Source organism: Anas platyrhynchos, chromosome 9 (assembly GCF_047663525.1).
Source record: "Anas platyrhynchos isolate ZD024472 breed Pekin duck chromosome 9, IASCAAS_PekinDuck_T2T, whole genome shotgun sequence".
Lineage (NCBI taxonomy): Eukaryota > Metazoa > Chordata > Aves > Anseriformes > Anatidae > Anas > Anas platyrhynchos.
Window position 1 is genome coordinate 4,949,380 of NC_092595.1, and position 13,309 is coordinate 4,962,688.

A 13,309-nucleotide genomic window follows, 5' to 3' on the forward strand; every position below is an offset into this window, starting at 1 on the left:
TCTCCGTAATGTTTTTGTACACTGAGATACAAATGTGACTTTCTGAAGGTGTTTAACAACGGTGCTTTTTTAGAGAAGACAATCTGCCTTGCTTTGATCACAATAAATTAAGACCTGATTCCACTGAAGCTTTGTTAGCAGAACTCCCACAGCCTGCAGCAGCTCCCCACTTTATAAAGGGCATTTTTAGCAAAACCTACAAGGTCTCCCTCACAGTGAGTCCGTTTCCTAAGCCTTGTAGGGCTCCATGAAGATATCGACAGTAACATTTCTCTGTATCTCAACAAAGAGTTGGTATTTGTATGTGTAAATACAACCACTTGTGTATTTGGCATGTTCTCCGGTGCACAGCTTTTGTTGCTACTTAACTGCTCCAGCAATGTTTGAGTTGTTCACACCTCTCCTTATTAGATCAGTAATGAAGAAAATAACACACATCACCATACAAAACGCCGCGATGTATAACCATTTAAAATCAGAAATGATAATTATACTTTATTTGCTGAAAAATATTTTTATTTACTGCTGATGGAAACTCTGCCCTACAGTGGCTCTAAGGAGTTCCCAGGTTTTGTAAAACCCACAGGATTACGTGGTTTCAAATCTAGGAGATGGTGCTGTGATCTGTTGAACACAATCATGTCTTCCAAGAAGAACAATACGAGTTTCACTCGAGAGATGATGTTTATCTCCTGAATAGCAAACGTATTTTGAGGGAAAGATTAAATCCACCTAGAACCAACCCCTGGACAATGTGGAGATGGCACCTGGACATAAATAACAGCAGTAAGCATCGAGGAAGTCAATGGCAAGACAGCAGGCAGCGTGGCTTCACAAAAATGCAATTAACCAGGCACAGAAAATGAAACGACAAGGAGTGTAAGCAAATATATAATGCAAAAGCAACCATTAAATTTGTGTTTATTATAAAAGCTCCTCTTTACAGGTGATTTTCATCCCTGTAGTACTGTTTAGGCAGTAACTACAGTGTTCAGATGAGGCTATGATGAAACAAAGCTGTGGCCCCTGAATTGTGATGCTCAGGAATGTGAAAAATAAGGCTCTGCATGGTCTCATTCGTGGTTTTTACTTTGTTTGCTAAGGAACGGGAAGAATACTGCTGGATGGAGAGCAGGATATGTTTCATTCACGATTTACTAACCCTGGAGCATGGCTTTCAATATTTCTGTTTCATCAACAGCCACAGGAATGAATCAGTCACTGTTTGGTATTTTGCATCTGATTTTTCCCCTGCCCGATGCAGTGCAGGATGCACTCCGCTAGTGGTCTCCCCAGGCACGTTTTTTTCCGTGTAAATCCAAACCCTCTGCAAAATCAGAAGCTGTGGTGGACACACGGTGATGAAATTTCTTTAGGGATGTGTTGGCGTCCAATAACATAAATGTGTTTGCAAAAATACAAAGTAAAAACGGGAAAATAGCGTCTGCCTGTTTCTGCAGATACAGGATTGTCTGTGAAGTTTTCCTTTTCACATTTGGAAACGGGCTCTTCTTTGTTTTATGAGGTAGGCTAAAAGTTATGCCCATAATGAGTCTGAGTAAAAAGCCACTTATTCTAAATGTTAGTGTTTAAAAATGGAAATGAGGTGCTGCCTAAAGCAAACTTAAGACTCTGAGAGTGTTAATTAAGACTTTTGAAACCTCAGGCATGAGAGAACGCGGAGATGGCTCTTTTATGTTTTGCATAAACATAAACATCAGAAAAGAAACAAGACCGATGATGTGCATTTACTGCAGGAGTGCCGGTGGCTCTGGGGAGACGATCAGTTCCGTCTCTCGGGTAACTCTGTCCACCACGTTTCTTGCCTTATTTTTCCATGACGTGACAGAAGTGTGATCGTTTGTCTTCAGCCCTAAAACACCGCTTCGGTTTTTATCTCGAGCCTGAATTTTCAGCAGCCAGGCTGTCTGCACATGAATAAAGTAGCCTGTTTTGTCATCTGAGCACTGGAAGGGAGATTCTGCATCCCCTGTCCGCATCCTCCTCCTCCTCCAGCTCCCTGCGATGAGCTGCCAGAAGTTGGGGCTCCCCCCTTGCTCCTCCCATGCGCTGTGGGGCTGGAGGCAGCTCTGACCCCTCCCAGGGAGGGAGCTGGGCAGAGGCAGCCCGATGTGTGCTCGGAGACCTCTTCCCACCAAAGTCCAGTCCCTCCCGCTCCCAGCTGGCGGCAGGTCCCAGCAGCAAGCATCCTGCCCTGCCTCGCACAGCCCCGCAGCCTCCTCTGCCAAAGCTTTGTCCCTGCTCTCCTGCCCAGCTTGTAGGACCAGGGCCTCATCGCCATGGTGGCCACCTGCCTGCACCTGGCTGGATTTGTCTGCAGTTTCATCGGGTGGATCGGGGTGGTGGTGGCGACGGCCACCAACGACTGGGTGGTGACGTGCGGCTACACCATCACCACCTGCAGGAAAATGGACGAGCTGGGCTCCAAGGGGCTGTGGGCAGACTGCGTCATGGCGACAGGCCTCTACCACTGCAAGCCCCTCGTGGACATCCTCATCTTGCCAGGTACGTGTCCCCCTCCGTGCCCTCGTCCCTCCTGCCCCAAGGTGCTGCTCTGTGCGGTCCTGCCGTGGGGTGAAATGCTGGCGAAGCTCCTTCTGCTTCATCAGCCTGGGAGATGGTCCATTAAGTATGCTAAGGAGTGATAGCCCTTAACATGATACCCATTAAGTTCTACCTGGTTTTAATCGTGCCTAGGTATGATGTGTTATCTCTGGCTATTAAAATCCACTTAACGCTATCAATCATTGCCCTTAATAAACACTCGCCGTTTCTTTCACGTCTCATTTCCAGGTTGTACTGCAAAACATACATGGTATATTGAGATCTAAGAGAGTATTTCAAATTTCACTTTGAGATGATGATGAACTGTTACAAATGTTAAGGATCAATTCCTTGAAATGATTTTGAGTATAATGAATCTTTTGGCATCTATTATTAATGCTGCTATGGCTTTTAATCTTCTGAAAGATTGTCATCGGTCTTGACGGTCTTGTGCTTCGGATATGTTCTAACACAAGACAGAGCTTTTACACAGTAAAGAGATATAACTACCCTTAATTTGTCATGATACTTTCTAATCATATAGTAATTTTCATCTAGTTTACTGCAAAGCAAACATTAAGCAAGGTGTTCCGTCAGTGTTAGTACATCTTTTGAGCTAACTAAATCCATCTTTGTGTGATCCTGTCCCTGTAAGTTCAGTTAATTATTTTACCTAATGATTTTACCTATTTAAATTGCTGTTAACTCTATGGTGTTTCTTTGTTCTGCTACATTTTAGAGTACACATCATCAAGAATTTCAGAGGTGCCCCTTCCTAAACTGGCAGGGCAGAAATAACCATTCCTTGTAGCTTTCATTCATTTTTCCTTATTTATTTGTTTAAACTGTTGTGGAAATAATTTTACAGTTGTTAGAAAGATTATTTCTGAAATACTCTCTGATACGATGCCTAGTCAGTATTACACAGTGTTCGGCAACTTTGAATCTCTCAGACCAGCTCCTATTTTTCCCTTCTGTGCATGTATACTTATATTTTAGTAGATTTACTTTCCTTATAGCTACTATTGTTAAGCAGCACAGAAGAGAGAGAAAAAGCTTGCCCAGAAGAAACAGTATTGAATGAAATTTAATAAATAAGTAAATAAGTCTTTCATCAAAAGAAAGAAATGTTTCTTTTCAGCAGAAACAGATCACAAAGCAAGATTCTTTTGCTTGTAACTCATCTGAGACCCATAGCTGTCCACGAGAGAAATTCGTCCTTGCTCTGCCTGCTCGCTGAATTGTATTTAGAGTCTTTCATTGACTGAGCCAAGTCCTTAAACTGGTGTGTTTGTGTGCATGTTTGATTGAGATCGATTACACAGAAACCACACTGGGCATTGCCATCTTCTTTGTTTTCTCATTTTCTGCCCTTAACCCCTTAGAGAACTTTGTTTTTCTCAGTTTCCTGCTGAAAAATCAATGAAATGTTTGTTATACCTGGGCTCTGCCTTTTCAGGAGGAGTGAAATCCTCATTGCTGCTCTCTTATCCATATGTTGGTGGGATTTGCTTGAGGCACTCATCTGCTGCTATTCCTTGAGGCATCACAAAACACCGTGTCTGCGTGTGGCAGCTTCATCTTGTTAACAGGAGGGGAAAGAGAGCCAGCATTGTCACTCCGTGGGGGCTGTCCCGAGAGCTATATGTACTCAAAACTCAATATGTTCTGACACAGTCCCTCACAGACGGGCAGAAATAGCCTGCCCTGCATAGCCCCTGTTGTCCCTCGCTGCCTTGTGCTGCCTGCTGCTGCTGCAGGGGACAGGAAGGGCGGTGGTGCCTGATGGAAGGCCAGGGGATCCCGTGATGTCCAGAGGGACCCAGATGAATAGCTTGGCTTTGGCTGTGAGAGCTCAAATAACTCTACAAAGTGCAGTTATTTCTCTTCCTCTGTCAGTGCCGGTGGTCAGCTGGACTCCTGTTGTGTGACCCTGGTTGCTGTCCCTCCTTCTCCCCGGTCCTCAGCTTCTCCTGGTGGCAGTATCTCATGGACCTGCATGTTTGAGTGATGGGTCTTCAGCACTGCGGCCCTCCTGACCACAATCTTCATCTGGTGGTAGCAAGCTGATCTCTGAGTCTTTACATTCTAGTTATTTATTCAAGGCTGAAGAGATTCAAAAGATCCTTCCTCCCAGTTTCCTTTGCCGCCCCTTCCCCTATTTCCCAGCTCCATGATGTCTCCACATCTTGCTGGGAAGGGTTTGTGTTTTCCAGGCAGTGCTCCTTATGCTGTGGGAAATTTTGAGCTTGAAATGCGCTATTCATGCACTAAGCATGGTACCGCAGTCTCACTGTCAATATTTATTCACACAGTGGCTTGAACCCATCTCCAATACTCCATGCACATGTTCTGAGCCCATCAGGCAGGAACCTTCACCCAAAGTTCTCCACCTCTTGAGACGAATAATCAAAATCCCATTTCCTTGCCCCACTAACAGGGTACGTCCAAGCGTGTCGAGCACTGATGATCGCCGCCTCCGTCCTGGGCCTTCCTGCCATCTTCCTGCTGATAACCGTCCTGCCCTGCATCCGCATGGGCCACGAGCCCGGAGCCGCCAAGTACCGCCGCTCCCAGCTGGGAGGGATCCTCATCATCCTCCTGGGTAAGGCGCTTGTGGTGCTGCATGGTGCCACCTCCAAGCCTCCAAGCGGGCCGGGTTAGGCCGGGCTGGGCCTCAAATGCTCCGACCTAAGGCATGAGCAAAAGGAGCACTGGGCAAAGTTAGCTGAGCCCTGTGGGAGGTGAAGTCCATGAGTCAGGGGGTGCTTTTCTGTGGGGAGATCATGGGGGAGAGCACGGAGGAGTCCCCCCCGCCTCCTGCCAGCCTCACCCCCCGGCCTCCGAGTTCCCCAGGGAATTTCTTCCCGTCCTCGGGGCCCGCGGAGGACATTGTTTTGAGCAGCTCAGACTGTGGAGCTCATTGTCCTCCACGCAACACCTGCATGTTCTTGAGGCCTCGTCATCTCAGCAACAGGCTGCGGTGCCTTGTTTTTACCCGTTTGTTTGGCAGAGGAGGAGGGGAGAGGGAAAGTGGCCTCTTTGTGCGGCTCTGCTGCTCGCTGGCAGCCAGCGCTGACATCATCCTCGTCTTTTCTTCTTCTTCTCCTTATTTTTTTCAAGTGGGCACCACAGATAGCTGCCATGAAAGAGGTACTCGGTGCTGCAGCTTGGGGAGCTGCTGCCTGCATGCACCCAGCTGGGAAGAGCCCACGAGGCAGGCAGTGCTGAGAAGCTTTTAGGACGAGTCAGGATGTCTGAAATCTAAGGGAAAGCACAGTGAGAGTGAAAACAGTGTGCCATTTCACTTGCCACAGCTGGAAATCCTACCACCAGCTCAATGGGGCCTGTTCAGGACATCATGGGCAGGAGCAGCCACGCAGGAGAGCTGTGGGAACATGGCCCTGATCCCTGTCCTGAAACCTTGAGTCATAGATTTGGTCTTGGCAGAGAAAGAAAGTGTTTTTTCTTGTTGTGAATGAAATTTTAGAGATGGAGGAGTCTGCTCTGCCTGATATCTTAGTCCTGGGATGCAGGGGAGTGCCAGCAGAGCTGCATTTTGTACCAGACAACTGTGAATTTTTAGTTTCGGTCAAGGAGAACCGTGCTGTAAAATCAGCCCCATTTAGCATGGCTGCAGATGTGGAGCTGAGAGCATTGCTGCAAAATCTGCTTTGCTGAAGGGCAGCAACAGGGTTACATCAGCAGGGCAACAGGCTTACAGGACCAGCAGATGTGGCAAACAAATGGCAGTGACAATATGGAGTTACACAGGAACAAGTGGTGGTGGCCAAGGGGGTTTGGGGTCTGGCGTGCCACCTCCTGCCCTGGTCCTGCAATGGTGTAACACCGGTGGGGAGAACAGATGTAAGAGGATGAATGAGAGGAGCTGCAGTGCCCCACAAGCTGGGAGCAGAAGTGAGGCCACCAGCACACCAGGCTCAGCCGTGCGGCTCCTCTCTGCCTCAGAACGGGCTTTCCCCTGTGAGAATGGCAAGCATGTATTTACAGAGACCTTGGCAGACAGATACTTTTCAGGACAGATTTGGTCTTCTCATTGTTTTCACCCCCATGAGCTGTGGAGCATCTGCAGCAGAAGGGATTTGCTCACAACACTGATGTCCTGCGTGAGCTGGGCAGGGACAGCCCCAGGTCCTGGGAGCTTGGCACCACACGACCCTAACTGCATTGCCCAAAGGTGTTTCAGTCACAGTTACAATAACACTATTTTTGTCAGATTACAGATAAAGAATTAAAGTGTTCATTTTGCTCTTAAACATTTCAAAAAATATAACCAAGCCATATTTATTTTTACACTTTTTTTTTTTTTTTTTTTTTTTTTCCCCAGTCTGATTAGCAAGAGAGTCCTCTTGGAAGGAGAGCAATGTACAGAGCTGGGGGGACTTTGACATTATTTAAGCTGATTAATTATCTGTGCTTTGAAAAACGAGGTGTTACCATTCCAGAGTGTTTAATAAGTATAAATACCAGGCCTCAAAACACATAAGACTGACTTAAAAGTCACTAAGTCCTGGACAGTTCTTATTTACTCTCTGGCCACTGAACCCTCACTTGTGGTTTTCAGTGTTTGCTCCCCAACCTGAAGGGCTCCAGCCTTTTCCTCTAAGTCAAACCCAGCTCCCAGAGATCTGGCTAAAAGAAATCGAATCCAAAACCACTCACAAACATAGCAGATATATTGAGAGTGGGGATGTGATCATGGAAGTTGGCCCCACGATAAAACACCGCTTGTTGCTCAGGGAGGGGATGGCAGTTTATCACTGAAATCGTTAAAAAGGAAAGAAGGGATTGAAACACAGTGTGGAACCAAAAAAAAAAAAATAAATAAATAAATTAAAAAAATTGAAAACTTGCCAGGAAAACAATGGGCTCAGATATTCCATTGATTTTTCTGTCCACTGATAATAGCGGGCTGCAGAGTGCAACATGTGTGCACACCCTCCTATCCTGCCTGCTGATGTATTTATGTCTTTGCTCGATCCTATCTGACCAAGAGAATTGATTTATTGCTCAAAACAACCATCAGCAGTGGTTTGCTGTGAGCTGGTATGAAAACATTTCATACGCTAGTGTTGATGGAAAAAGCCGGGCCCATCCTGTGTTGTTGATACTAATTCAGGGGACCCCTTGCTGGTACCCAAGCAGTGATTTTCCTAGGGGAAGTGAGGGACCTGAGAGACTGAAAACCAGATGGAAAATATGTGAGTTATTGGGAATTACCACCACAAAGTGACTGTATTAGCTATTGTGTACTAAATAAATGGTATTAATAGGTTCTTCTTGACATGGCTTTCTCTCAGAGGACTCTATCCCAAGAAAGCCAAGGTTTGAAAGTGTTTTTTTCTTTTTTCTTTTTTCTTTTGGGAAGCTGTGGACACTAAAAGACCTTTGTAAACCACACTGTTCCCCCTAGAAGAAATCACAGAATCATTGAACCACTTAGGTTGGAAAAGACCTTCAAGATCATCAAGTCCAACCAATTAATCACTTTACATTGCAACACTCAAACTGTGGCTTGAGCCTCAAAACATTCCCAGGTGGGCAGGTGGTTCAGGTAGGAGGGAAAACTGGTATCAGAGCAAATACACAGACCTGCTTGTGGTCCACTGAGCAACTGCTGTGCTATGCACAGGGTAAAATGGCTTTGCACTTTTGGAGGCCAGACCATGAACTCCAACACTCTCAGTGCTGTTCTGTGATGTTATTTAGCTGGAATGACTTTATGAGATTTATTTGTACAGCCATAGATATCCAGATAAAAAGACTGCCTTTAAAAGAGAAACAAAAAATCACATATCCATTATTTCATCCTGCAAGACCAACTGCTTTGAAAAAGAAATCTTGACTTTGAGTTGGCAACTCAGGATAATTAAATTTAGCCATGAAAGAGAAGCATTCTTTCTTCTGCAGATAACTTGTAACTTACTGTTAGGGAATTTGGCAGGGACTCGCTGTCCCTTGTGCTAGGGCTGTAGTGCTCTATCCTCCTCTCTTTCTGTCCGCATGTGCTTCCACCAGCTAATTAAACCATGCCTATAATGTCCAACATTAAGAGATTCAGCTCAATGGATTGAGCAAGAGCATTGCCAAAAAGGACTCAGGCCTGCTGGCAGCCTGGGATGTGGCCGCATGGGCTGATGGCAATAGGTGACCCCAGTAGAAAAAAGCTTTCATGGGGTTCGAGCTGCAGAAAGTAGACAAGCTTCTCAGTATGCGTGTGCCCCTGTTTCCAGCTAACTTTGCTGGTCTAATGAAAAGTATTCCTTCTGTTTGCAGGCCTTCTCTTATTTTCTGCTGGACTGTGTTGACAACAACAGCTGTGCTATCTGTACCCATTCTTTGTGAGGGAGAGGCAGAGTCTCTCAGCATTAGCACAAAGGAGAAGCAGCAGCAGTTCCTACTCAAGCAGTTCCTCCTTGTAGGGAGCCTATCATAAAATGCACTGGAACATGCCCTACAATGCCTTTTGCAATTCTTTTGGGTTCCTTGCCAAAACAGCTTATTTTCAGTCTTTCTCTGTGATACTAGACCATCACCTGAAAGAAATATCGCAGTTCCAGACCATCCTTTTCACACCTCGGTGTAGGATTTACCGTGCCCAGTCCACATGGAGCAATGAAACGGGGCAATCCTCCTCCTGGCAACTGGGCTCACTGGTTGCTGACAGCAGCTGGTAGCCTCCAGAGGCAGAGAGGCCGAACCAAGCCCTGCAGAGCCCTTGGCTGGTGTTTCAGCTTCCTAGTACTGTCAGCATTAAAATAACGTGCATTCACATGTGGCTGATCCATATGCACAAGAGCTGCTATTGTCCGAGCATCCCTGAGAGCTCTTCTCAGCCCAGTGCAAGTGTTTTCTTCGGTCCCGTCTCGGGGGGAGGGCTGGAAAAGATAAGGCTCTTATATTCTATGGACATAAATATATATATATATTTACTGCTGACAGAAAAAGAAAAGATGATTGTGTGGTTTTGGACAACAAAGACGCTTTTTGTCTGGAGCCCATCAGAATGCTTTGCAGATTCTCATCTGGTACATTTTTGTTTTAAAGCGCTGAGGCTCACGAGCTGGGAGCAGGACTGATCCCCACGCCGAACGGCTCTTCTCCCCTCCCTGCCTTCTCCAAAAATTCCTTCCAAAGCCACAGGGTCCTTGCTTTGAGAAGGCCCAAAATTATTGCTGGCTTTATTAGCATCCTCCAATGTTCTCCTCTTTTCCATAAGAAAATATTTTTTCTCATAATAACTGCAGCTATTGGGGATGGGTTTTCTGCTATACCGGCCAGGAGCTCGGGTTTGTTCTCCGCTCTAACTAAACAATTTTATTTTTTCTCTCACCCCTTTTTTTTCCCCTCTTGCAACCTTAACTTTTTGACACCGCCCCCAGATATCTTTTAACGCGGTCGGTGGAAATCTGTACCGCTGCCACTGCCCTGTTATTGTTTTGCTCTGATTCTCCGATAGCCACAAGGATGGAGTCCTGCACAGCTTGTCCCGGAGGCAAGTAAATATTGACGGATTAATTCTTGTCAGATGTACCGGCCATAAAGGAGTATTGTTTTAAGACCTGCTCCTGTGAGCTGCTTAACACAGCCGCTCCTGTTGCATGTGGGGGCTTTGTGGGACGGAGGAAGGACCCTCGGTGAGGGCGAGGAGCGGTGTGACACGAGCGGGATGCAGGGCATGTATTTTCTCCATGCTCTGAGCACACCACACACAGAAAGCGCTGTGCCCTCCAGCCTGGCTGCCTGCAAAGTCCTGAATTCGAGCACTTCACTGAGGGTGTCTCCTTCACACGCCACCTGCCCAGCAGCCTTCCTGCTTCTCGTGGAAAAAACTGAGCAAAACTTGAAGTCCTCCGTCATTTTTTTGACCTGCTTTGTAGATTGTAAGTTGCATACCATATTCCCTTAGGATGAGGTCTCGTTTCTACTCATTTCAACAGGTTTCTGGGAAGCCTTGCTGGATTTGTCAGATTGTTTGACAAGGGAAATTTTCCACGGGGAAGTGGAATTCACTTTCCAGATTTGGGATACATTTCCCTCTCCATAAAACAAACAAACAATCTAAATACCAGCTCCCTGTACTGTTGCTTCTTTTATTCCTGCCCATTTTCTGCCTGTATTTTGTGAACCCTGCTCTGTCTTGCTAAGCACTGGGATATTTCGTGAGTGTTTGTGGCCGTTCAGTTAGAGCAACTGCAGTGACGCTGATTGAAATGGGCTGAAGCTGTAGCACATGAGTTCATGCAGAAATAGTGACTTAGAAGAGTTAACTCTGAGCCCCAGGTTTTACTGTCTTACCCCTGGTGTGCCCGTGGTCAGCGTGGGGCCGGGCCTGCAGTGACTCTCCCCTCCTGTCTCCCCAGCCATGTGCGGCGTCGTGGCCACCATCTGGTTCCCCGTCTGCGCCCACCGCGAGACCACCATCATGAGCTTCGGCTACTCGCTGTACACGGGCTGGATCGGCTCTGCCCTCTGCCTCTTCGGTGGCTGCGTCATCGTCTGCTGCTCGGGGGACGCCCAGACCTTCGGTGAAAACCGCTTCTACTACGCCTCGGGCTCCAGCTCCCCGACCCACGCTAAGAGCGCCCACGTCTGAGGGTCCCCGGCACCTCCACGGCCGCCGCCGGGCGCGTTGGCTGCTGGCACCGCGGGCGCCGCACTCGCTTCTCCTGGCAGGCGCCGCTTCCAAGACCCCAGGGGAAGACCTAAGAAAAGCAGCCCCACTGCCCGGTGGTGCCAAATGTTCCCGTCCCCACCTGTCTTGTCCCAGCCCTTCTCCAAAAAGGACGCCCCGGCCAGCCCGACCCCTCCCTCCTGCCGGTCTCATCCTCACCGCCTGCCCCATCTTCCTGCAGCCGGGATGGCTCGGATGGTTCGGGGTCTTCAGGTGGGGTTTAGGGGTTTTATTTTACTGCCTAGCTCACCTGGTTAAAGGAGAGTTTAAAGCAACAAAACAAGACACGAGAGAGACGCTTCCCTGCTGTTGAGAGGCTTCCAGCAGCTCTTTGCTTTCCCCCATTCAAGGTCACTGCTTTGGCAAGGTTCGGGTGGGAGGGTAGGGAGGAAGGCTGCAACCCTCCAACCAGGCAAATGTTTCTCTTTCGGAAGAGTAGGGAAGTTTTTCTGCCTTTCTCTGTAAATACTTTTGTACGGATTTGATCATTTTAGTAACAGTATTTCCTGCACTCCCCCGGTCATCAGTATGAAGGAAGCAGAACCCAAAGTCCTAACCACACGGTAAATAACAGCGCCTCTGTACATAGTTTCAAATGACTTTGAGGGCTCTAATCTCCGCATTCTCATTGTTTTGTTTTTTCCTTCTCTTTTTACTTTCCTTTGTACAGATCAGTTACTAAAAAAGTATTTTTACATTTTTAAAAAATCTTTGCTTTTTTCCCCACAAGTTTGTGTTCTGTCTTGCATCATTAAACAACACGTTTTTAACTCAATGTAATGCACCTGGTACAGCACAATTCTGGTGAGTACTGATGATGCCTTTGTACTTTAAGCGAAATACTGTACAATAAATAACAGAGTACCTGCAAACACTGCCTTCTCTTTTTCCTTCCTTCCTGTGTGTTTCCATAGCTGGCTTTTCCATGACACGGGTTTCCCAACGATTTTGAAGTATTTTTTTTAAAAGCAATTAAGGATGAGAGATTTTGCTGTGGATTTATGTGTTAAATTTTCAATCTCTCTTGTTTTGGGGGAACCTCTAAAACCCGACTAACCCCCTGTATGGTACCGACTGCTGCCTTGCGCATTCGTTCTTCCAATGTTCCCGATAGTGGCTTGCACCAGGGAAGGGATTTGCTGTACTCTTCACATCTGGGAGATTTAGAAACCCACTGGGACGATGGAGGTACAGCCCCAGCACTGCCTGGGCATGATGAAGTCCACAAGTCGTGATGCTCTGAGCTAAAATAAGAGTCTGATCTGTGGCCATCACTCTCTTTGATTAAAACTGTAAGATGGAGATCTAGCTCTGTCCTTACTAGAGGCTGTATCAATTTAATTACGTTGATACCGAATCCCATCTGTTCCCAGGGACGTTAACTCGGTTCAGATAACTGGTGTGAGCTGGGCTTCAGGCCCAGGGAAAGAGCAAAGGCTGGGGGTTGCTGCGCGGAGCAGGAGAGGAGAGCTCCGACCTGGCGCTTTGGGGTGGTGGGGAAGAATTGGAAAACAAGGCTGCAGGTCGAGCTGTGCTGGATTGGGATCTGTCTGCTCATCTTGGTCAGCTTCGGTTGGAGAACCCCATTATTTCCAGGAGAAAGGATGCTGCAGCTCCACGCCTTACCCTGCTGGGTGAGACAGGAGCATTTAAAAGGAGAGGAGGAGGAGGACAGCCGTGGAAGCATCTATCTTCGAGCCCGGGCAGCCTTGAGCAGGACTTCTCCTGCCCGCAGTGCCCTGCAGCACCCACAATGTGTGTGCCAGCCGTGGGACACTTGTGGCCATTACATCAGGGGCAGGGCACAGTCGGTTGTTGTGTGCGCCGCGGGGACGCCGTCAGTGCTGCCATTGATGTGCGGGTGCCGCGGGCAGGGGCAGCGCGGGGACGTGCCAGCTTGTGCAGGCGGCCGGGATTGTGGATTGTGCGCCCGTTAACCCCGGGGCTGGCGGCGAGGGAGCCCTCGGAGCAGGAACCCGCTGTGATGCTGCCCTACAAATGGAGGGGAAAGCTCAGAAAGTCCTATGGGTGCAGCAGGAGGAGGGAGGA

At 47.6% G+C, this 13,309-nt stretch overlaps 1 protein-coding gene across 1 annotated transcript; it reads left to right on the forward strand.

Annotated features, from left to right (window-relative positions):
- The first annotated feature begins 2,101 nt into the window (after window positions 1–2,101).
- CLDN11 (claudin 11) lies at window positions 2,102–12,132 on the forward strand. The gene is made up of 3 exons (XM_027464263.3): window positions 2,102–2,526; window positions 5,006–5,170; window positions 10,950–12,132. Exons 1-3 carry the CDS (start codon window positions 2,301–2,303, stop codon window positions 11,180–11,182), a joined length of 624 nt encoding a protein of 207 aa, XP_027320064.1. The 5' UTR covers window positions 2,102–2,300; the 3' UTR covers window positions 11,183–12,132.
- The last annotated feature ends 1,177 nt before the right edge of the window (window positions 12,133–13,309 follow it).